This window comes from Heptranchias perlo, chromosome 20 (assembly GCF_035084215.1).
Source record: "Heptranchias perlo isolate sHepPer1 chromosome 20, sHepPer1.hap1, whole genome shotgun sequence".
NCBI classification, from domain to species: Eukaryota; Metazoa; Chordata; class Chondrichthyes; order Hexanchiformes; family Hexanchidae; genus Heptranchias; species Heptranchias perlo.
In genome coordinates this window covers 8247987-8272890 of record NC_090344.1, presented here as the reverse complement: position 1 = coordinate 8272890, position 24904 = coordinate 8247987, and the positions used below count along the sequence as shown (strand labels likewise).

At 45.0% G+C, this 24904-nt stretch overlaps 1 protein-coding gene and 3 non-coding genes across 4 annotated transcripts; 2 read left to right on the top strand and 2 right to left on the bottom strand.

Moving 5' to 3' along the window:
* The first annotated feature begins 2196 nt into the window (after nt 1-2196).
* Nucleotides 2197-2270, top strand: trnai-aau (transfer RNA isoleucine (anticodon AAU)). The gene has a single exon. It is a non-coding gene; the product is annotated as a tRNA-Ile (tRNA).
* Nucleotides 2271-6426: 4156 nt separating this feature from the next.
* trnas-uga (transfer RNA serine (anticodon UGA)) lies at nt 6427-6508 on the bottom strand. Its single transcript has one exon. It is a non-coding gene; the product is annotated as a tRNA-Ser (tRNA).
* A 6113-nt stretch (nt 6509-12621) lies between these two features.
* Nucleotides 12622-12695, top strand: trnan-guu (transfer RNA asparagine (anticodon GUU)). Its single transcript has one exon. It is a non-coding gene; the product is annotated as a tRNA-Asn (tRNA).
* Nucleotides 12696-20509: 7814 nt separating this feature from the next.
* LOC137336064 (zona pellucida sperm-binding protein 4-like) lies at nt 20510-23861 on the bottom strand. The gene is made up of 9 exons (XM_068001562.1): nt 23626-23861; nt 22872-23050; nt 22707-22804; nt 22498-22631; nt 22227-22416; nt 21875-22022; nt 21648-21720; nt 20770-20883; nt 20510-20695 (listed from the first exon to the last, which is right to left on the bottom strand). The coding sequence occupies exons 1-9, from the start codon at nt 23846-23848 to the stop codon at nt 20547-20549; spliced, it is 1308 nt and encodes a 435-aa protein (XP_067857663.1). The 5' UTR covers nt 23849-23861; the 3' UTR covers nt 20510-20546.
* Between the last annotated feature and the right edge of the window lie 1043 nt (nt 23862-24904).

Sequence of the window (24904 nt, the reverse complement as noted above, 5' to 3'; positions counted from 1 at the left end):
AACGCATAAAAAAAGTCAGCATTTCTTTCAGCCGGAAACAGAAAGTTACTGGTTGATCAATGGCGATTTGAACAAGTATTCGTCTTTTTTACAGAGTTGAATAAGTTTTGCGAAATTAATACAGTGAACTAATACAGTAAAGTTGAATTCCTGATCGGGAACCGCCTCAGACGGCGCATTACTGCCCATCCCTGGGAAACAAGATACTATCGAAACTTTGACAACACATCTCAGGTCCCCCTACAAAGTCACAGCTTGCCAGCTGTTCCGAAATTTGGAGCCTGGACAGGGAGTTAAACGCTGGACCTTCAGCTCACTGCCCACTTTAAAAGTCTGATACTCTACCGACTGAGCTACCCAGGCTCGATACTACATAAGCTCCCATCGTACATATTCATGGGAGATCTCTGAATTATCGCTGCAGTCGTCGAACGAGGGGGAGGTCCGTTTGATAAAATTCTCAGCAACGTGTTGAGGAGAATCCTTGTTTCTGTTGAACAAGAGGTAAGAAACATGAACAGTGAACTCGTGAGTTTACAATTCTTCTTGTTTGTGCCAAATGTCGTGTCATTCGTTAGCAGCAATTAAAATAGCACTTTATCCAGCGGCTCAAAAGCTGAACTTGTCCCACACGGGAGTTGAAAAAGGCCTCTCGACCTTTCAGTGGATTAACATCTGTAAGCTGAATAATTTCACCCGTGACACAGTGAAACCAGGCAGCATATTTCTCTTCCAAATTTTCCCAACACGAAACTTCCAACCGATGAATATCGGTTTAAAGAAAAGAAGAATTGTGTGTTTGGTTCTTTAGATTTAAAGATCTTGTACCGGCCCCTTTGCCATATGAGCTGCCGCTAAAAGCCCCCTCTCCCCCTATGAACAAGTAAACTAGCACTTGCTATTGAAAGACGGTAGGCCAGAGGAACCCAAATTCCCACATGGGAAAACTAAGAAGTCGATTGTTGACCTCCATACGTTTGTCCCACAAGAGCGTATTGTAAAAACGACTGGTTGTTAACAAGTTGCGTTATGGAAGATACCATTTCTACCTTGAACTCCGATCAAAATGTTCGGAGTAAAAGGTTTGATTGTTTTAGAAGACGCTCGAACTCACAACCTGGTCATTTCTGGAGCCCATACTGCTATAAATAAGTAACGCACGCTTAACATTTGTGGAACACGAGAGCAGCGAACAACCGACAGCATCAGCGCTCCTGCCAAACAGCTTTATTTTCGGTCTCTCAATTATTATGATGTGGAGATGCCGGTGATGGACTGGGGTTGACAATTGTAAACAATTTTACAACACCAAGTTATCGTCCAACAAATTTATTTTAAATTCCAAATTTAAAATAAATTTGTTGGACTATAACTTGGTGTTGTAAAATTGTTCTCAATTATCACTTCGAGATCTTTCTCAAACACAAGCCTCCAATCAGGATGCGCTTCGTTAAATAACAATTCCTAAATCAAGAGAGTTTTGATCGATCATGACTAAAGCATGTGCAATTTCCTCACCTGTTCCTTTTTATCCCCTGGGGTGGAAACCATCAGGTCCTGGAGATTTGTCTATCGTTCGCCTCCTCATTTTCTCCATTGCCATCATTTTACTTGTACTGAATCCCCTTGATTTATTAACAGTTTTCCTCGTGTCTCTGGTATGTTACCGTCATCCATTTCTGTGACGACCGATGCAAAGTAAAAATTTAGCAACTCTGCCATTTCCTGATTTTCAATTACAATATCACCTCCATCTGTCTTCAAGCAGCCCACATTACTCTCAGCCGCCCTTCTTTCTCTTAATATGCTCGTAAAAACCTTGAGAGTTGTCCTCATTTCCCCTCATAAGTTTGTCTCCTTTTCCCTTTTTGCTCCTCTTACGATTTTTTTAGTTTCAGCACCACAATAAACAACACTCCGCTGTAAAGTTCGGCTCAACAGTTCTCCAATGTCAAAGCGAGAATTGTCTGAAGCTCTGATTTATTCTATGTCACAAATACAATCACACATAATCATCCATGTATCAACGCACTGAAGGATACACAAAGATAAACTCAGCGAGAAATGCAGTCAGTGTCGGGATGCACAGGTCAACGGACAAGCGAAATGGACAGAGACAAAACGGCCTGAACCCCCAACATTGAAGTGTCGCTGATAGATATTTGTGAAAGGAGTTGGGGCATAATCTCATCAATTGGCGCTGTGGCTTAGTTGGTTAAAGCATCTGTCCAATAAACAGGAGATCCTGGGTTCAACTCCCAACAATGCCTTGTGCAGCTCGTTATTTTACCTAATTTTTGGAATAAAGCGACAAAATAACAATGTGGTGTTCGTATTTGTTCAGGTTTCAGGAGGAAACGGATAACAGAATGACTGTTCAAAAACGCCCTTTCATTCCACAGACAGACCTCTCAGAGAATGTGTCAGCAACACGTTAATTTGAGGACACGTTCTTATTTCGAGGCTCGTTGGGATCGGGGTATAATTCACGATTTGAGGTTCAAAGCCGGAAGACATCCTAATTTGGACCAAGACTTGTGATCTTGACCTGCGGGACAAACGTTTGCAAAGAGGAAAAAGAAGTCCTCAAATCGCTCGACCTGAATCTGCAGGCCCAGATGAAATATATCCCAGGATGTTAACAGAAGCAAGGAAGGAAATAGCGGAGGCTCTGACCATCATTTTCCAATCCACCCAGGCAAAAGGTGTCGTGCAGGAGGATTTGAGGATTGCTAACGTTGTACCATTGTTGAAAAAGGGAGACAGGGATAGATCGAGTAAATACAGGCCAGTCGGCCTAAACTCGAGCTGAAGTATGAATCGTCATTTAGAAAGGCACGGATTAATCAAGGACAGTCAGCGTGGATTTGTTAAGGGATGGTCGTTTGAATTGAATTATTTGAGGAGGTATCAAGGAGGATCGATGAGGGTATCGCGATTGATGGAGTCAACATGGATTTTAACGAGGCTTTTGACAAAGTCCTACAGGGCAGATTTGTCAAAAATGTAAAAGCCCATTGGATCCAAGGGACATTGGCAAGTTGAATCCAAAATTGGCTGAGTGGCAGGAAGCAAGCGGTTGTGGTCGACGGGTGCTTTTGTGACTGGAAGGCTGTTTCGAGTGGGGTTCCATGCGGCTTCGTACTCGGTCCCTGCTTTACATGGTACAGATCATTGATTTAGACTTAAATGTAGGTGGCATGATGAAGAAAATTGCAGATGATACAAAAATTGTTCCTGTGGTTGAGAGTGAGGAGGAAAGCTGTCGACTGCAGGAAGATATCCATAGAGCAGACAGGTGGAAAGAGAAGTGGCAAATGCAATTCAATCTGAAGAAATGTGAGGTAATGCATTTAGTGGGGGGGGGGCAAAAAGGCAAGGGAGTATATAACAAATATTGTAATTACTTTGCCATTTACACGCCCATTCTGCAAATTTACTAATGTCTTCCTTTATTATTCGCATTTTTCTTTGTATTAACTACAGCTCGCAATTAGGTGTCGTCCCTAAGTTTTGAAATTGTACTTCCAATTCCCGTGTCCAAATCATGAATGTAAATTTTGAACAAAAGTGGTCCCAGCACCGATAAATTGTGAACAACAGTGGTCCCACCACTGATAAAGTGTTAACAACAGTGGTCCCATCACTGATATATTGTGAACAACAGTTGTACCAGCATCGATAAATTGTGAACAACCGTGGTCCCAGCACCGATAAATTGTGAACAGCAGTGGTCCCAGCACCGATCAATTGTGAACAACTGTCGACCCAGTAATTTTGATCTTGAACTGCAGTTGAAACTTTTGCACAAAAGAAAATAACGTCCCCAAATCGTCCCACGTGAATCTCAAATGCTTTGGGAAGAAGTCCAATAGAAACAATCAGGACTTTAAAGGCACCTCAACGACCTGAACTTTCGTTGAATGAATTGCATTCGACCGTGAAATCGCTCTTGACTTTCATCTCATTGAAGCAGAGTGTGGCCGCTTTGCATCTGTGATCATGTCGGTGGCGTCTTTACATTTGATATTGATCGCTTCCAATTTGTAAAATTTCATCAAACGTCAGGAAAAAGAAACCGAGAATCGAGTTGTCCCTCTTAGTGATGAGCTGAAGGGATTGGTGATCCAAGCAGATCTGGAAAATGCGCATTGCAATTGGTCAGGAGTTCCAAATCCACCCTCCAGCCACTCGGCAATTATATTGAATGAACTTTACTCTGGCCCAGTGTCGCCGCACTGAAATCGAGTATTTCTCCGGCATGTTTTTCTTCATAGTTGCTGGTTTAAGAGTGAAGACTGGCTGGTTGGATTTTCACTCCTACAAGCTTTAATCATTCATTTTTCACTGACTGTAGACAGTTGTTATATTGGTCGCTGCAATCTCAAAGTTTAGCCCAGTGAATTATTGGTTTAGCAGGTGATCTCTTCACCTGTTCTCGGCGGTGTTATCCGTCAGCGTGAAAGTTTGATTGTTCGAGCCCTTATTTTATTTTTCCTCAGGATTCATCGCCTCAAAGTTCCAGGGTTTCAACGCATGTTTTGGAATCAAGAAAATGTACCGGAATCATTGCCAGCTGAGCAGGGCTGATATTCCACCATTTACCCTGCGGTCGGGAATCAGGCACATGAATCATATAAAGGAATGGAACATTGGCTTCACGGTAATTACAATTCTCCTTGACAGACAAGCCCCCGAAAGGCCCGAAGGGAGGCCGCATTCGCAGCAGGACAGCTGGTTCGCTGTGACATGAAGATTTCTGCAGTGAGTGAGACCAGACTGTTCCTATGTTCAGAGAATAAATTTCACACCCTTTATTTTGGAAAAGCAAAACGGTGGGGATATTTGTCATAGCCCGATGCCTTTCGTGTTGTATCAGATGTTCCTCGTTGCGTTACTTTCATCTACAATTGCCAGTTAATGTTAAATTTAACAACGACTCCACTGCGTTTTTAATCCCACTCTTAAGATGCAGTCTGTAAAATGAAAAAAATTCATCACATTCAAAGCATTAAAATCTTATTAAAGTTTTGACTGTCTCTCGGTAACCACGTCAACATCGCCTTCAGTCTGAAATAGAAAGTTATCGATTGATTCATGGTGATTAAAACAGGGATTCAACTACGAACAGGATTTAATTAGCTTCATGTAATTAATTTAATAAGTTCATAACTCTTTTTAAAGTTAATTCCCTATCTGAGAATCGAACCTCGCGGAGGTGAGAGTACCGAATTCTCACCACCAGGCCATTGGGGAGCTCCCAAGATTGCGCACGAGACAAAGTGGAACTGATGATATTATTTTTTCTTTCGCTCTTTCATGATTCATTCAGCTCTGTGTTTATTCTCAGGCCTCTTATCTCTCCTTTTCAGCTTCTGACCACGGATATTCCTGTGGCTAAATATCAATAATATAGAACATCTCACAGCCCCGGTATATTTGCTGTTTCTCTGTGCAGTTCTGTGCAAAATCAAACTGCACGCAAATACCGACAGTGCCTCTCTCTCACTCCCCACAGAAGCAGCAGGAGATGCCACTTTAAACTGCCAGTTGCTTCAAACGATTCATGATGGACCTGCGTGACCTTGCAGCTTTCCCAGGAGCTGCATTCAGTGCGTGAATTTTGGAAATGGAAACATGTCCATCAGCAGCTTGTGGTCGTATTTTACCTCACTTTCCATTTCATGTACATGCCTACTTGCACTTGGTGATGTCATTGCCTGAACATCACCTCTGTCGCGATATTATTTCGAACAGAAAATGCCATTTTGTGCGAGCAGCTTGTTTGGCAGGAAAATGACCTGAATTACAAAGGGCCAAGTAGGAAAGGCTGCGTTGCTCTGCTTGTTCGCAGCAAAGAATTTTCAGCGTTTCCTTGGGGTTTAGTGTTTAGGATTCGGCGCTTTCATCACCACGGCAAAGATTGTCGGTCTCAACATCCGCATATTATACACTCTACCATAAGTGTACTGTACTCAAATTGCTGATTTTTTCATTGTGAGGGGAAGAAACATAAATGTGTGGACATTAATTACGAATTCATCAGCTGGGTTGCACCTTTTCTTTTCCTACCGTCTCAGTCTTTCCATCTTTACCCTTCTCTGCTGGTGTTGCAGGTTCCATCATTCTTCGCTGTTCACGATGCCTGAGAAGTCCATCAGGAGAAAACAGGCAAAGTCAAGAGACAGAGACAGGGAGAGATTCAAACACAGAAATAAATTGTATAAATGTCAAGTTCTGCGAAGGAGCAGAACTTCGAATGGAGCTTGGGAGAGATTCCTTCACGTATCTTGCAATTTTGCAAGAGATCATTGGGCTCCGAGTTTAAAGCGTCGTTGGCGATGGAGCACCTCTCTGAGGGAGCGAACAAGGTCCGTTCGTTCAAGTTCATATTAATTTGAACACTGAGCAAACTTTACAAAGTAGCGCTGCGAACAGGATTCGAACCTGTGCAGGGAAACCCCATTGGATTTCAAGTCCAACGCCTTAACCACTCGGCCATCGCAGCTGCAAACATCGATGATGCACAGCTATAAATCAGAATGCGTAGGGTTATCACACGAGATCTGTGTCACTTTGTTCTCTCAGACAGGTTTCCAACTGGAAACTGACAGCTTGTTCATGTGCTGACTTTGCTGTCTCGGTGATAGAATTCTCATTTATCACGTGAGAAAACGGGGTTCGATTTCCGTTTCGTTTTGGATTATTTTCATTCTCCATTCATAAGATCGCGTGAATTGTGCGACATTCGCCCTCAGCTTCAATCTGCGCACCATTTCGAGACATTTTCCATTCTCCACGTGTGTTGCGTCGAAGCTGGGTTGGAAAATCACATTGCAAGTCCTACTTCTTAATCATTGGGTCATCGCAGCTGCAAGCGACAAATCCGACACGGCTGCAGAAGAGAACGAAGAAGGTTGTGACAGGAGAACTCTGAGACTGTATGTTCTTTTAGACAGGTTTCGAACTGAACACATGCCGCCGGATGCTCTGCGGACTTTGTGATTTCATTGATAAAATTCTTGCTTTCTGCGCGGGAGGCGCGGGTTCGATCACCGCCCAATAGAGGAGCATTTTTCATTCTCCATTCATGAGGTCGAGTGCATTGGGATACATTTACATTCAGCTTCAATTTGAACACCATCTTGTGATATTTTCCTTTCTCCATGTGTGTTATCGTCGACAGAACCTCTGCATTCTGTCCTCCATGCACTGGAATTAAGACAATCCTGCCGACTACACCGCTGACAAGACGTGAGAAGCCAATTAGTGATTTTGAACTAAAAATGGTAACACCGCAGGGCTCGTCCGGGATCTCTCACATAACAATCAGCAAATCCCCAAAGCGAGAATCATACCCCAAGACCAACGAGCCACTGATAACAGAGGGGTGAAACCAACGCAGAATTCGGTGCCGACCACAGCCGATCGGCCACCATTCTCTCCAGCCTATCACTTTTTCTATTCCGATGTACGGCAATGTGAAGACGTACATTAACTATTTCATATCAACAATATTAGCCTCTCTTTACCACATTCGTTTCGAATGTGCGACTTGTATTATCAAGTGAGACTTTGCAGAATTAATTGCTCTAAAGCTACATTGTTGTCTGTCTCGGCATCCGCAGATTATCCACACTACCACAAGTATAACAGTGACTACACTTCAAAAATACTTCATTGGCTGTAAAGCGCTTTGGGACGTCTTGATGTCGTGAAAAGCGCTTTATAAAGACAATAATTTGTTTTTATTCTGGGCTAAAAGTACTGATGTTTTCACTGTGAGGACGAAGAGACATCAATATGTGGACATTGGCTACGAATTCATCATCTGGGTTGGTCCTTTACTTTTCCTACCGTCTCAGTCTTTCGATCTTTACCGTTCTCTGCCGGTGTCGCAGGTTCGATTAACTTTGTCCGTTCAAGGAAGCCTGAGAAGTTCATCAGGGGAAAACACAGAGGGACAGAGACAGAGGGAGATAGAGAGATAAAAGTATAGAAAAAAAAGCCTGAATATCAAGTTAGCAGAATTTGAAATGAAGCTTGAGAGAGATGGAATCATACACTCATAGAATCGTTACTGCACAGAAGGAGGATATTCGGCCCATTGAGCCTGGCCCTGCTCTCTTTAAGAGCAATCCAGTTAGTCCCATGCCCCCGTTCTTTCCCTGTAGACCCGCAAATATTTTTCCTTCAAATACTTATCCAATTCCTTTTAGAAAGTCACGATTAAATCTGCTTCCACCACACTTTCCGGAGATGCATTCCAGATTATATCGACTCGCTGATTTAAAACGTTTTTCCTCATATCGCCTTTGGTTCTTTTGTGAACCACCATAAATCTGTGTCCTCTGGTTCTCGACCCTTCCTCCAAGGGAGCAGTTTCTCTTTATTTACTTTATCTAAACCCGTCATGATTTTGAACACTTCTATCAAATCTCCTCTCAACCTTCCTGCCCTAAGGAGAACAACCCCAGTTTCTCCAGTCTGTACACGTAACTGAAGTCCCTCATCCCTGAAACCATTCCAGTAAATATTTTCTGCGCCACCTCTCAGGCCTTCACATCCTTCCTAAAGTGCGGTGCCCAGAATTGGACACAATATTCCAGTTGTGGATTATTGTGAAGTTTCCTTCAAGCACCTTGAAGTTTTGCAAGAGACCATTGGGCTCCCAATTAAAAGGTTCTGCCGCGGTGGAGGATCTCTCTGAGAGAAGGAAATGCGGCCCGTTATTTCCAGTTCATATTTATTTGAGCATTGAACAAAACGTTCAACAATAGCGCCGCGAGCAGCATTCCAATGTTTCACCGAAAGACCCTGTCGAGTTTTAGATCTAACGCCTGAACCACTCGGCCATCAGAAGCAGCGAGTGCTAGTAATGCAGGGCTGTAAATCAGAATGCGCAAGGTACTCAGAGGAGATTTGTGAAATTATATGTTGTTTCAAACAGGTTTCCAACTGGACACAGAGAGCCCGATACCAAGCAAACGTTGCTTTTCACTGGTAGAATTTGCACTTACCACGCGAGGGAACAGGGTTCGTATTCCCGACCAATTAAGGCGCATTTTTATTCTGCACTTCTGAGATCGCCTGAATTGAGATAAATTCACCTTCAGTTTCAATCTGCATACCGCCGTGAGACATTTTACTTTCTGTGTGTTGCGTGGACAAACAGGCTGCATTCTGGCCTCTGGACCTCAAACATGTTCGAGAATTAAATCAATCCTGTTTTCTGCAACGCTGAAAAGATGGGAGAAAGAAATAAGTGAATCTTCACTGGAAATAGTGAAACAGGAGGGTTCTGGGATTTGAACTGGGGACCTCTCACATATCAAACAGTGAAACGCCCAAAATGAAAACCAAAATCCGAGAACAAGGAGCCGTCAGTAAAACAACCGGACAACCAGTCGAAAATTTCCCTGCTACCCACAACCGATCGCCCATTCATTCAGACCGCTTCTGTCCATCGAATCATAGAATGGTTACAGCACAGAAGGAGGCTATTCGGCTCATCGAGCCCGTGGCGGCTTTTGATAAGAGCAATCCAATTAGTCCCATCCCCCGGCCCTTTCCCGGTGCTCTGTATTTTTCCCCTTCAAATTCCTTTTTAAAGTCACGATTGAATCTGCTTCCACCAACCTTTCAAGCAGCGCATTCCAGATCATAACAACTCGCTGCGTAATTAAATTTTTCCTCAAATCGCCTTTGGTTCTTTTGCAATCACCTCAAATTTGTGTCCTCTGGTTTGCGACCATTTCGCCAATTAAAACAGCTTCTCTTTATTTACTTTATCTAAACCCTTCATGACTTTGAACACTTCTATCAAATCTCCTCTGAACCTTCTCTGCTCTTCAGGGAACAACCCCAGCACGCGGCAAATACGGTCAATTAGCTTCAATTAATTTATTTGATCATTAAACAGACCTTTCAAGACAGGCGTTGTTTTGTGGAAGTGTGAGCTGGTGGTTTAAATCGCTGGTTTCAATGTCTGGGGCGTTTCTCGATTCGAATTTTACCACTGACATGATTTCTGCAAATGTCCATTTTGACCTGCTCACAGAAAACCCGATTGCAGTGCGATGGAGCAGAGGATGTGAAAGAAGCTGAAAGTGAAAGTGCAGATATTAGTTTCATCACGGGGACAGGACACGTTTCCACAGGTCAGGACATCTCACCTTCAGATTCTTTCCAGCAGAGTGGGACAGGTGATCAGAGTGACCGGTCTCGAGCGGCGCAATCGGTCCTTACATGAGTTGCAGGCTCGGGAAATGCCGAGGTTGTTATTTCGAGTCTTACCGAGATCAAACAATCCTTTTCCTTGTGAACATTTCGACCGGAGTTGAAGGTGCAATTAGTGTGTCCCAAAATGCATCTACTTATTTGTATTGCCATGTGGTTCCTCCGGTCTACGCTGTTGCAATAGCAGATGAGATGTTTAGTATTACTTCTTTACAGGAGGCAGGCTGCGGTTTTGTAGACACAAACTATGATTTTGATCCATCTGCAAATCGTGGGATTTAACTGGAGCTTTCAACCAGCGCCAGAGGCCGCTCAGCCAGGATACTTTCCATCCTACACTTCAGGAACTACTTTTACAGGAATAGAATTATTGCAAGCAACAATTCTACCCCTGAAGCACCAATGCTCGCACGGCAGCAGGATGAATGTGTCCAGTGGAAACCTGTCTGAAGGAACATGCAGTCTGACAGAGCCGGAAGTCCAGCAGATTGACTTTCGGTCTGAGCAAGTGTTGAGTCTCCTTCTTGAGAGAGTTTCGCCAATCCAGCTCAGAGTGGTTTAAGAATCATGAATTCGGGTGTGACTGGATCCACTTGTGTAAGATTAAGTGTCGGGGGCAGTTTCACATCCTTGACGGACATTAATGATCCTGTTGCGGTTTTGCTGCAAAATTTCACTTCCCAGCTCCCGAACTAAAATCCAACGCCGTTGCAACTCGAATCCACAGCCTTTGAATGGCTTATCAAACAAAACAAGTAGAAATCCAACACACGAGCCATTGCGTCACAGGGTCAGTTGCCAAAAAAAACCCGAATAAAAAGAAAGACGTGTTTCTCCGGTCCAGGGGCAAAGTGTCAATGGATGTTATTCAAAAAACTGTCCCCTCAAATCTGTCTTTATATTTTTTTTGTAAAGCTTCGATTTTAAAAGTTATGAAAAGCCGAAATAAATTATAAGAATCGAATCCGTGATTAAGGCGTGACAACATACTCCAATCAACAGTTAACCGGCCGTACTGACTGTCCATTAGACATTTTAATTAATTTCTGTACCTGTCCGCTAGTTGGGAGCGCTTTCTGCACTTGGACCCCGAAATCTCTCTGCTCCTCCACAGTTCCCAGTTTCTCAACATTTAGAAAACATTCTGATTTATCTTTCTTAGATTTAAATTGGATGATCTCGCTCACCCCCCATTGAACTATATTTGCCGCAGTTTTGCCCACTCACTGAATCTATCAATTCTCACTTTTCAACTTCCTGCTTCAATCTTCATGACTGATTGCGTCACCAGAAGGCTGCGTGTTCAAATCACGGGGGAACCGTTACTTTTCGAGCTGATCAGATTCTGGATCGTTCCGGGATGAATATTTTATCTGCTTTTTCTCAATAAACAGAACCTTGCTCTAAAGTCTGCTTCCCTGGTTCTCAAATTTCAGGAAGGCGTCTCATTCCGCCCTCGACTTTTGACTTTGACCTGCGGTTGAAACTTTTGCAAAGATGGAAAAGAAGTCCCCAAATCGCTCCACGTGAATCTTAAACGCTTTGGGAAGAAGTTCAGTGCAAACAGTTAGGAATTTAAAGGCACCTCAATGACCTGCACTTTCTTGGAATGAGTTTTGTTCGCCATTGCATTCGACCGTGAAATTGCTCCCGGCTTTCATCTCACTGAAGTGAAGAGAGTGACCGCGTTCCATCTGTCAGAGTGGAAGTGACGTGTTTGGGGTCGGTGTGGGTCGTTTCCAACTTTTGAAATCTCACCAAGCAGCAGGGAAAAAGAATCTTGGAATCAAATTGTCCCTGTCAATGATAAATTGAAGTGAATATCGCTCCAAGCAGATCTGGACAACTCGCGGTGCAGCCGCACAGGAGTTCCAAATCCACCTTCTCGCCACTCGGCAATCGCATGAACTGAACTTTACTCTGACCCAGTGTCACTCCGCTGAAATCGAGTATGTCTCGGCCACACTTTTTCTGAACATCATGGTTCCTGGTTTAAGAGTGAAAACTGCCGTCCGCTTCACTGTAAGTGCTAGAGACATCTTTGTAAACACCGAGTCGTGTCACAGACCTGCTCGTCGGACCTGCTCATTTCATCTCATCTCATTTTCAGCAAACCTGAATATTACTGGAATAGAGAATGGCGAATCACAGCTCGAGAAATCAATCCTCTCGACCACGATGGGACGGAGTCTTCCAACACACAGGTGTTTAATGGCAAGGTGAGTTTAATGTTCAGGAATAATAGAGCACAGATTTTCACTCGTGCAAACTTCACACACTTTATTTTGGAAAAGTAAACTGATAGCAGAGAGAATTTATTTTGATCGCTGCAACCTGAATTTTTAGTTCGTTGAATCAGTAGTTCAACAGCAAACGTCTGCTGTCTCTGTGGCGCAATCGGTTAGCGCGTTCGGCTGTTAACCGAAAGGTTGGTGGTTCGATCCCACTCAGGGACGGTCGGGAAACTTTTATCTTCATGGTCTCGCATTTCCTGGTTCTGATGTTTGTTTTGGCTGCAAAACAAATGCCCGCTTTCGATGGCCAGCTGAGTGCGGCCGATTTTCCATCATTTCACCTGTGATTGGCTTCGCCGAAATCTGAATTCTTCTTGACAGACAAGGTCTGACATCGATATTTCTGCAGTGACCGACACCAGACTGTTTCCACAATGAATGTCACTCCCTTTTATTTTGGAAATGCAAAATTGTATTCACATTCCGAACGGTTTCAGTTGATTTGTGAGAGATCATGAAAGGATCCTGCAGCGCTGCCTTGGATAATAACAACAGTTCTAAGCCGCATTTCAGTCGCGGCAACAAATCCTCACATCCGAGTATCTGCACCCTGAAATCGGAGTATCTGCACCTTTGCAGCAGAGGATCTGCACCCTCACACTGGAGTATCTGCACCGTTGCACCGGAGTATCTGCGCCCTCACACCGGAGAATCTGCGCCCTTACAACCATTAACTCATCAACTGTCCCCAATCATCTTTATCAGCGTCAGGAGCCCTAAACAAAACCCAACAGTGAAGAAATTGGCTTTATGATTCTTCACTAATGTACGGACACATTTTTATTAACGGAACTTTGAAGGAGATTTGGGGAAAGTGGCCGCTGATACTCAGAAACTACTGCTTGTTTTCTTTTCTCAGCGGGCTCGTTGGTCGAGGGGTATGATTCTCGCTTCGGGTTTGTTGTTTGAAATATGTGAGAAATCCCGGACCAGCCCTCATTTTCCCCCCCGACTTTTGATCTTGAGCTGCTGTTCAAACTGGCAGGGTGTTTGTCGGTATCTCAATAATCTCACGTCCTCTGAATGCATTCTGCTTGCAATTGCAATTGACCTTGAAACCGCTCTCGGATTTCATCTCACTGAAGCAGAATGTGGCCGCTTTTTATCTGTCAGCGTGGAGGTGACGAGGTTGTGGTTGATAACCGCGGGCACACCTGTCCGGTCATTGGTAGTCAGAATGTACAAAATGCTGTCTCAAATATTCTGTTGTCATCCAGGGAGCTCTAGTTTTGCATGCCCAACCTTTCCCCTCGAAAGAATGTGTCCAGTCTGTACCCGAACTATCTCCTCACTCAAAGCCTCCCATTGCTCATTTAGTGTTTTACCTGCCAATCTTTGATTCCAATCCACCTGGACCCGATCACTCTTCAACTCGCTGAAATTCGCTCTTCCCAGTTCAGTATTTTCATGCTTGATATTTCCTTGCATTTTCCATAACTATACTAAACCTGCTGCAAATGCTCCCCCACTGAATCATGCTCCACTTGCCCCACTTCTTTCCCCTAAATAAATCCAGCACTGCTTCCTTCCTCGTTGGGCTGAAAACATACAGATTAAGAAAGTTCTCTTGGACACATTTCAGGAATTGCTCGCCCTCTTTGACTTTTGCACTGCTCTTTCCCAGTCTATAGTCGGATAAATGAAGTTCCCTTTTATCAATGCTCTAAAATTATTGCATCTTTCTGCAATTTCCTCCTCCATCTCCTTCCCACTTGTTGGCCCCCTATAGTCTGCATCCAGCAGCGTAACAGCTCCTCAATTGTTCCTTAATTCTAAACAAACAGATTCTGCCTTTGAACCCTTAAGCATGGCGACCCTTTCTACCGCTGTAACAGTATTTTTGATCAATAGTGCCTGGCCACCCCCCCCCCACCCAACTTTTATCCCCTGCCTTTCCTGAATACGTTGTAGCCAGGAATATGTAAGTGGCCACTCCTCCTCTTGTTTGAGGCAGGTCTCCATTATTGACACTATAACATAATCCCATGTTACCACTTGTGTCTGCAGCTCACCAACCTTATTTACCAAGTATGTTAAACACAACATCAGGGCATAAGGGTAGGACAAGTTCTAATGCCCAATTAAATGTTCTATACACTAATGCCCGTAGCATAAGAAATAAAATAAGGGAATTGGAAGCGTAAATTGAGCTTATAGTGCATGACTTAGTGCTCATCACTGAGACCTGGCTCCAAACTGGGCATTACTTGGAGATAAATATTTCAAGTTATAAGCCGTTTGGAAAGGATAGGGACATTGGAAAGGCGGTGGAGTAGCGATATTGATGAGGGATACTATTACTGCATGAGAAAGAAGACATATCAGTAAAGGTGAGCACGCAGTAGAAAGGCTTTGCGTGGAAATGAGTAACAGAATAGAATGCAAGACTTTGGTGGGAGTTGTTCATAGACTTCCGGACAGCAGTGAAAAAGTAACAGGATACACAGAAGCGGACAGGATGTTAGGGGTCTGGAACTCACTGTCTGAAAGGGTGGTCGAGGCAGAAAACCTCAACTCATTTAAAAAGTACTTAGATGTGCATTTGAAGTGCCGTAACCTACAGGGCTATGACCAAGTGTTGGAAAGTGCGATTAAGTTGGATAGCTCTTTTTCGGCCGTCACAGACACGATAGGCCAAATGGCTTCCTTCTGTTCTGTAACTTTCTATGATTCTATGTGTGTGAAGGGATTCGTTCAGTCATCACACGTGCTGAGACACCAGCGAGTTCACAAGTGACTGCAGGGGTTGGATTCTGCTGTTAATCCCATCCAGGACTGAACAATATTCATTCTGACATTTGGGGTTTGTTTCTGCAGATGTTAATAACCGCTATAACTGGGCTGGAGTTTAAGATTCTGGATATGTTAAATAAATCAGCTGTGTTTTAAACACCTTGTTGTCGATTTTGGTCTTTCCCACCTGAGTGTTTAGCATCACCTGACTGGAGCTCAGAAAGCACAATCTGGGGGGAGGATCGTCCGGTGGGAACAGAACTTCAGCCTGGACACAGTCCTTCACGGCCACAGTGAGAGGGGCAAACGGCACTTTGGTCTTTCCCGTCGCTCTTCACTGACAGCAAAGTCACCGTGCGGCGTCCAGTCTAAAAATGACTGTGGTAATTATTCTATGTTTGTTTGACAGTCCTGAGTCTACCATTTAAAGCAGGCGTTAACTGATTTAAAGTAAACCCGCTTAAAAGAAATGGGTTATCAGTTGTGGTATCCGTGAAGCCAATGTTCCATTCCTTTATATGATTGATGTGCCTGATTTCCGACCGCAGGGTAAATGGTGGAATATCAGCACTGCTCAGCCGGCTATGATCACGGTACATTTTCTTGCAAACCAAACACAGATTGAAACCCTGGAACTTTGAGGCGATGAATCCTTAGAGAAAAAATAAATAAGGGTTCGAACCATCAAACTTTCTCGCTAAATGAGAGCACCACCGAAACATACAAAGAGGTCACCTGCTAAACCAGCAATTCACTGAGCGAAACTATGAGATTGCAGCCACCAATATAACAGTTGTCTATTGTCAGTTTACTTCTCCAAAATGACTGGATTTTTACTCCTGCAAGCTTCAACCAACGAGCTGGTCTTCACTCCGGAAACAGCAACTGTGAAGTTCAGAGAAACGTGTTCGATTTCAGCGCGGTGACACAAGACCAGTGGAAAGCTCAGTCAATGAGATCGCCGAGTGGCGAGAGGGTGGATTTGGAATGCCTGAGCGCCTGCACTGCGCACTTTTCAGATCTGCTTGGAGCACCAATCCCTTCAATTCATCACTTACAGGGACAGTTCGATTCTCTGTTTCTTTTCCTTGAGGCTTGGTGAAATTTTAAAAATTGATAGAGACCAATGTTAAAGCGAACCTCGTCAGTGACATGCTCACAGATACAAAGCGGCCAGACTCTGCTTCAGTGAGATGAAAGCCCAGAGCGGTTTCAAGGTCGAATGCAATTGCAAGCAAAGCTCGTTCAATGAAAGTGGAAGTCATTGAGGTGCCTTTTAGGTCCTGATTGTTTGAAATGAACTTCTTCTGAAAGCGTTTGAGATTGAGGTGGAGTGATTTGGGGATTTCTTTTCCCTCTTTGCAAAAGTCTGAACCGCCACTAAAGATAAAAAGTCAAGGGCTAAATTGGGGATTCTACGGGATATGGACCTCGAATCGAGAATTATACCCCGACCTCAACGAGCCCAGAAACAAGAACGTGTCCTTCCATTAACGTGTTACGCTCACATTCTCTGAGGGGTCTGTCTGCAAAATAAAAGGGCATTTTGAAGAGATATTCTGAGCAGTTCCGTATTGGACCCCGAACAAAGTACAAACACCGCACGATGCTTTTGCTGGTCAAATTCACTGAACATCATAAATTCCACAAATGCTCCACGGGGAGTTGAATCTGTGAACGGAGTTCTTTAAGCAACTAAGCCACGGAGCCAATTCACGGGCACGCTTCTCACTTCCTCATTAATATCTGTGCTACACATTCTGTTGGGGGTTCAGACTGTTTTATCTTTGTCAATGTCATAGAAAATAAAAGCAAGAGTCGATCATTCTGCTCTGCCATTCAAAATGATCATGGCTGATCGTCTAATTCAGTACCCTGTTCCCGCTTTTTCCCCATATCCCTTGAGCATTAAGAAATATATCTATCTGCTTATTGAATAAGTCTAATGACTTGGCCTCCACTGCCTTCTGTGGTAGTGAATTCCACAGGTTCACCACCCACTGAGTGAATAAATTTCTCCTCATCTCGGTTCTAAATGACATCCCCCGTATCCTGAGACTGTGACCCATGGTTCTGGACTCCCAGCCACCGGGAACATCCTCCCTGCATCTAGTCTGTCTCGTCCTGTTAGAATTTTATATGTTTCGATGAGATCACCCCTCATTCTTCTAAACTCGAGCGAATATAGGCCTGGTCGACCCAATCTCTCCTCATACGTCAGTCCTGCCATCCTCGGAACAAGACTGCAAAACCTTCGTTGCACTCCCTCCTTGGCAATGACATCTTTCCTCAGATAAGGAGACCAAAACTGCACACAATACTCCAGATGGGGTCTCACCAAGGCCCCGTACAACTGCAGTAAGACATTCCCTGTTCCTCTGCTCAAATCCTCTTGCACTGAACGCCAACATACCATTCGCCTTCCCAACTGCTTGCTGCATCTGAATGCTCGCTTTCAGCGACTGGTGTACAAGGACACCCAGGTCTCGTTGCACCTCCCCATTTTCCCAATCTATCACCATTCAGATAATAAACTGCCTTTCTGTTTTGACAAAAAAAGTAGATAACCTCACATTTATCCACGTTATACTGCATCTGCCATGTTCTTGCCCACTCACCCAACTTGTCGAAATCACATTGGACCCTCTTTGCATCCTCCTCACAGCTCGCATTCCACCCCAGCTTTGCGTCGTCTGCAAACTTGGAAATGTTACATTCCGTTCCGTTCCCTCATCCAAATCATTGACATATATTTTGAATAGCTGGTGTCCCAAGCACTGATCCCTGCCGTTCCCCACTAGTCACTGCCTGCCACCCGGGAAAAGACCAGTTTATTCCCCCTCTTTCCAGTCTGTCAACCAATTCTCAATCCAGGCCAGTCCATTCCCCGAATCCCATGTGCTTTAATTTTGCACACGGTCCTCTTCTGTGGGACCATATCAAAGGCCTTCTGAAAATCCATGTATACCACATCCACTGGTTCTCACCGATCTAATCTGCTAGTTACATCCTCAAAAAAACTCCAGTAGATTTGTGAAGCATGATTTCCCTTTCATAAACCTATGCTGACTTTATCAAATCCCATTAATGCCTTCTAATTGTTCTGTTATCACATCTTTTAAAATAGACTCGAGCATTTTCCCCACTACTGATGTGAGGCTAACTGGTCTTTAATTCCCTGTTTTTTCTCCCCCTCTTTTTAAAAAAAAAGTGCGGTTACATTTGCAACCCTCCAATCTGTATGAATTGTGCCAGAGTATAGAATTTTGGAAGATGATCACCAATGCATGCACTCTTTCCAGGGCCACTTCGTTTGATACTCTGGGATGTAGATTATCAGGCCCTGGGGCTTTGTCAGCCTTTAACTCCATTAATTTCCCAAGCATTTTTTCTTTAAAAGTAATACTGGTTTCCTTCAGTAGAAACTTGGTTCCTCACATTTCTGGAAGGTTGTTTGTGTCCGACTTTGAGAACAGAACCAAAGTATGTTTTTAATTGTCTTCACTAATCTTTTTCTCTTGACATTTAGAGAAACTTTTACAGTCAGTTTTTATGTTCCTGCTTGTTTACTCTCATACTCTAATTTTTTCCTCTTAGTCAATCTCTGTCCTCCTTTGCTGAATTTTAAACTGCTTCCAATCCTCAGGCTTGTTGCTTTGTCTAGCAATTTTATATGTCTCCTCTTTGGATAAATACTATCCCTAATTTCTTTGTAAGCCACTATTCCTGTTTTACTTTTGTGCCAGACAGGAATCAATAATTGTTGTAATTCCTGCATATGTTCTTTAAATATTAGCCATTGCCTATCCACCGTCATCCCTTTGTGAAGTTCCCCAATCCATCCTAGCCAACTCACACTTTCATAATTTCCTTCATTTAGATCCAGGACCCCAGTTTCGGATTCAACTACTTCACTCTCCATCTGAAATAAGGAATTCTATCATGTTATGGTCGCTCTTCTCTAAGGGAGCCCGCAAAGGATTGTTAATCAATCCTTTCTCATCGCACAATACCCAATCTAGGATCGCCTGTTCTCTAGTTGGTTCATCAAAGTATTGGTCTAGAAATCAATCATGTGCACTCCAGGAATTCCTTCCCCACAGTATTATTGCTAATTTGGTTTGACCAAACTACATGTTAAATTAAGTCAGCGTGATTACAGTTGTACCCTACTTGCATGCGTCTATTTCCTGTTTAATGCCCTCTCCTACATCACTACTGTTTGGGGGGCAATAGACAACCCCCACCGTTTTCTGCCCCTTGGTATTTTAGCTCCACCCATACAGATTCCACATCGTGATTTTCTGAGCCAATATCCTTCCTCACTATTGCGTTGATTTCCTCCTTTACTAACAACGCTACCTCACATAATTTCCCTTTTTGCCTGTCCTTCCTAAATATTGACTACCCCTGGATGTTCAGTTCCTATCCTTGGTCACCCTACAGCCATGTCTCCATAATGATAACTTGTTCATACCCATTAATCTCTTTGCTGTTAATTCATCGACCTTATTGCAAATGCTCCACACATTAAGACAATGCCTTCAGACTGGTCTTGAAGATTGCTAGTTATCTAGTATTTTTTTTGCACTATGGCCCTATTTGTTTTTTGCTCTTGTTTTCTCCGCCTGCCACTATTGCTTCCTCCCTTTGTCTTGTTTCTATCCTTGTTTTCCCCTCCTGTCTCCCTGCTCACGTTCCCATCCCCCTGCCATTCCAGTTTAAACCTTCCCCAACAGCACGAGCAAACTCCCCTGCGAGGACATCGGTCCTGGTCCGGCTCCGATGTAACCCGTCCCACTTGTACAGGTCCCACCTTCTGCAGAACGGTCCCAATGTCCCATGAATTTAAATCCCTCCCTCCGACACCATCCCTGCAGCCACACATTCATCTGGTCTATTCTCCTGTTTCGATATCCGGAGAGACCAGCAGCCAGTGGTCATGCGAGGAGAGCCCAACACTCGCCAGGCTTGGCAAATTGGTCAATCGATGCCGTCAGGGAAGAGCCAATTCCGGCGACATGTGCCCAGGACCAGTGTTCGAGGCAAATGAACCAGTCATTCCTGACCGACACCATTTTGCTACAAACCCACCACAGCTTTGCCCTGGATCTCTATGCGAATCGTTCGGTGGGGGGGGGGGGGATTGTTTGCTGCAAAAACAATTCTCAAACCAGATACCAAATTAACTCACTGCAAACAGTACAATCCAGCGAGCATTTGAAAGATAACGAGACCAGCAATCGTCTATAACAGGAGTTTATTATCCAACAGACACATCTACAGTTCCATGGAGCTGCACTCGGAGCCCACCCTGCGGCCCTGCTCCATTTTCCACAAAGCAACAGTCCCGACCAACAGGGCCACGGAGAGCAGCGCTACCCCAACCGCTAATCCGGGAACAAGGGAGGTGGAATCAACAGCAGCATCTGTGGGGAAAAGCCAGGTTTAGATGGGCACCAGTCACTCCATCACGAGAGACAGGTGGAGCATCCTGCTTTACCTTTCTCATCCTGTCGGATACGAGCAGCCAATCTCTCCTCACCTTCCAGGAAAAGGATGGGTCCGTCAGCGGTCACCAAGGCCCCAGACCGGTTATCGGCGCTTCTTCGCCTCTCTGGGGGCGAAGGAGAACAAGAGACAAGAGTTGATGGTGAATAATTAACTCTTCAGTTGTCTGCAAATCCTGAATCAGATGGCCTCATGCAAAAAACCATCAGGGCCCTGGGTACCGGACAGAGTTTAGAATTCCGGCTATAATTGCATCTGGTTCTCACCAAACCGATTCTCAGAAGGACGCACCAACTGAGCAGAGTTTGCAATTGCTGCCGCTACAATGGCCAGTCTGGTCTCCTGGTGAAGGAGACACTATTTGATGCATTACTTTGACCCGCAATTGGCCAGGTGTCCGGCCCCGGGACATCCTTTCAGTTGCACCCTGAATTCCCAGTGTCAGAAAGAGGACAATTAGATGCTGGTTAAACGTTCTCCAATGCCAAGGGTGAACTGTTCCGAACCGGATGCGGAACACACCCGTGCCAACAATGGGAGGATTCTGCTCTTAAGCGGTCGGCAAGTAAGGCAGCTCAGCATCCGGGCAAGTAGCAAGAGCCAAAAATACTTCATTCATTCCAGCTCAAGGATCAGAGCATCCTTCACAATTACTGACCTGGTGCAAGATGCGCTCAGACCTGCTGCCCTAAATTGACATTCTAAATGGAAACCTGCACCGAATGCAACTGGGCAAGTTCCCAGAACCGCCAGATTCAGGACACTCCTCCTGTTCTCAGTGTTCGGCCTCTTGCTGAGGGAGCCCCGTGTCCAGATGTCCCACACCCACCCCTCCAGGAATTAATTTCTGGTCAGATCACAGGTACTTACTGGAGCTGCAGGGAGCAGTGCAGTTCTCTCGGGTGGAAGGGTAGCAAACCTCAGCACTGCAGTGGAAATAAACCTGCAAAGGGACAGTGCGGTACGGTCAGTCACAGTTACCAGTCAGGAGATTAATGCTTCCAGTCAACCGACCAACAGGGGGCCTACTCACTAATTAAGAGCCAGGGAACAAGTGATACCAAGTGACCGCGAAAGAAGCACTGAAGGAAACTCACCTCCCCGGTCAGAGCTCGGGCCGAAACTCGGTCCCAGAAAGCGAACGTGCTGACTACAAAACGATTATGGTGAGTTGGGAACAGCAAATGGGAAGCAGCGGTTACCGGGAGGAGGCGGGTTTTGTAGTTATCACCAGCAAAGGGGCACCTGGAACAGAGACAGAGGGGGAGTAACACGGTTACAGGTTTACATCAAACCTATTACACCAGCGTCTGGAACACAATATCAACTTCGAAGGAATATTTCCCCCCGTCATTAACTCGGACTCCAGTAACGATTTCTGTATTAATCCCCGCCGATGTCGCACCCTCCCCAATCCCCACACTGCCTCAAGCTCCCTCGCTCCCTTACCTGTCCACCAGGAGGTCCCATCGGATCCCTGAATACGGCTCTGGGGTGGGGGTCGCCCAGCAGTCATTGAGCACCAGCACAAGGGACGGATCATTCCGGTTCAGAACACGAACCTCCACAAACACGGGGTCCCGGAGCACACTCTGGATCGGGTAGTCACTGGCCACGTACCAGCTCCGGTAGCCACCATCTGGAAAGAGAAAGATGAAGGGTGGGCACTATGTGGAGAGAGCCTCAAGTTGGACACTAGCCATCAGCGAGCACTCGTTACCTCTCGCTATTCTCAGCTCCAGAAGCAGGATCCCGGCCTCAGTGGCAGGCAGTGGTGGAGAAAGGGTGTAAACTCTGGGCTTCACCTGCAGATCAGACTCCTGGCTTCCCTTGTAACTGCACTGGACATGGAGCCTGCAAGAGAACGGACACGGCTGGAGAATTCAGCTCCTCACTGTCTCTACCCGCTGAACGTGCTCCTATTCTCACCTGAAAGGGCTGTCCCGGGTCACCGATCCCAAAGCTCCATCCAAGATCTCAAACTCACCCAACACATCCGTTTCATACAGAATGTTCACCCCGTCCAGCTACAAGAGAAAAGACCATCAGTCCCGAACTGAGCAATTGATGGGACTCCCAGCCCGCAATACCTACCCGCTGAGTAGCAGCACATTCAGTGACTGCGAACTGAAAAAGCACGGTGTCTGCAGAGGCCACGGTCGGATTGCACTCAGCTCCGTCTCCATCCTTCAGATGGAGGGTTGTTAGGTTTACAGGAGGCAGCGTCAAATCCTTGGAGATCGCGATCAGGACCCGCCCATCCTTGGTGCAGACTGCAAGAGAGGCAATGAAAGGCGGTTAGTTGCCCCACGGGGAGGGTCAAGGGAACTGTTACCGGGAGGGGGACAAACCCCATCCATGTTTCAGTTTCTATCCCGTCCCATTATCTGTCAAATGAAGACCAGTGGACCAACTATAGCTCATCACCACGATGGTTGGATTTAAATTGCTTGTATCTCCGATAGAAATTAAATATCAAATCCAAATAGCCAGTGGCAGCAGGGGCCGGGGCTCATTCACTCTGCCCTTACTCAGTGCGAATCCCAAGTCACCGAACAGTAGAATGATTCGAACTGCAGATACTGGGTCAAAGGACGATTAACTATTGCCTTTTCTGTATCTGATTAACAGCACCCCCAATCCCACCATCAAATCTACTCTGCGGGATTGGAAGCTCAATCCCACCAGCGGTTCCACTCTCCGGACTGGAAAAGTTTGAATCTCCAACTGGCGTTGTAGGACAGGAAGGAAAGAGATGAAACTGTCCAGGGAAACCGCGTGCAGCTTGATGGCGGGTGACCCTGGAAAGTCCTGGCCCAGAATATAGACAGACCAAGAATACACCCACCTGGCAGATTGTCCAGTGAATAGAAACACGGCGGCGCATCCAGATTCCCCGCATCGAAGCAGCAGCCTCTCCGCACACACTCACTAGCTTCAATTCCCAGAAATCCGCAGTCTTTGCGGTTTTTAGGAGACAACCAACATTTATCGGCGGGGAAAAGAAGAGAGGGCGGCTGAGCTGAACAGATTACAACAAATAACAAAACAAGAATCCCCAACTCCTCCATTACAACCAGCGAACTCTCCTAAGTAAGTGATAATGGAAAGCCGACTTCCCCTTTTTATCGCAGCGCTGTTTAACCCGCAGTAACGGAATGTCCCAATCAGCATGAGGCAGAGTCCGTGGCCCACGGGCTCCCGAACATCAACCCGCATTCGCACGGCTCACACGGATGGGCCTGTTTTTAATGGCAGAATAAAGGTGAGACAGAATTACTTGGTACACACGTGACATTAACTCTTCCATTGTTGGTGCTGAATTTGATTTACAACTTGTACCATGTGAATGTCTAACACCTACTGAAATTAATCACAGTAAAATTATGATGTGAACTGTATAAAAAAAATAAAGGTGAGACTGGGTCCAACGACACCTTTATTTCTTCATCACAACCAAACTGGAACCAAATCGCATTATTTTTTTTTGTTGCTTTTTTAGTCACCTTTATTCTTTAGACCCAACGTCACCTTTAATAGTTTATTAAAAATAGGCCCCATCTCCGTGTGACCGGTGGGAATGCGGGTTTTTTAATACTAATTAATAAACAGAGTGAAATCAATATGTTGTTGTCCAGATACGGTACGGTAGCAGAGTGGTTGTGTTGCTGAAATAGTAATCTCACAGTCCTGGCTGAATAATCTCCAAGTCATAAGTTCAAATCCCGCCACGGCAGCTGAGGAATTTAATTTCAATTAATTAAATAAAATCTGGAATTAAAATACTGGTATCAGTAATGGGTTGCCATGAAACTACCGGATTGTCGTGAAAACACATCTGGTTCACGAATATCCTTCAAAGAAGGAAACCTGCCGTCCTTACCCGGTCTGGCCTAAATGTGACTCCAGACCCACAGCAATGTGATTGATTCTTAATTGCCCTCTGAAATGGCCGAGCAAGCAACTCAGCTGTATAAATCTCGCTTAAAAAAAAGTCATAACAAGAATAAAACCGGACGGACCACTCGGCACGGGACACGACAAAGGTCAAAACAAGCCCAGTTGACCCCGCAAAGTCCTCCTCACGAACATCTGGAGACTTGTGCCAAAATTGGGGGAGCTGTCCC

Bases quoted from the DNA above. Each gene is read 5' to 3' on its own strand.
- LOC137336064 (XM_068001562.1), bottom strand. From the start codon at position 23,848: ATGGAGGAGTTGGGGATTCTTGTTTTGTTATTTGTTGTAATCTGTTCA. The intron at 22,632-22,706 runs GTGAGAATAGGA...GTTCTCTTGCAG, and splicing joins ACCCGGGACAGCCCTTTCAG to GCTCCATGTCCAGTGCAGTT. The intron at 20,696-20,769 runs GTAAAGCAGGAT...TTTTCCCCACAG, and splicing joins TATCCGACAGGATGAGAAAG to ATGCTGCTGTTGATTCCACC.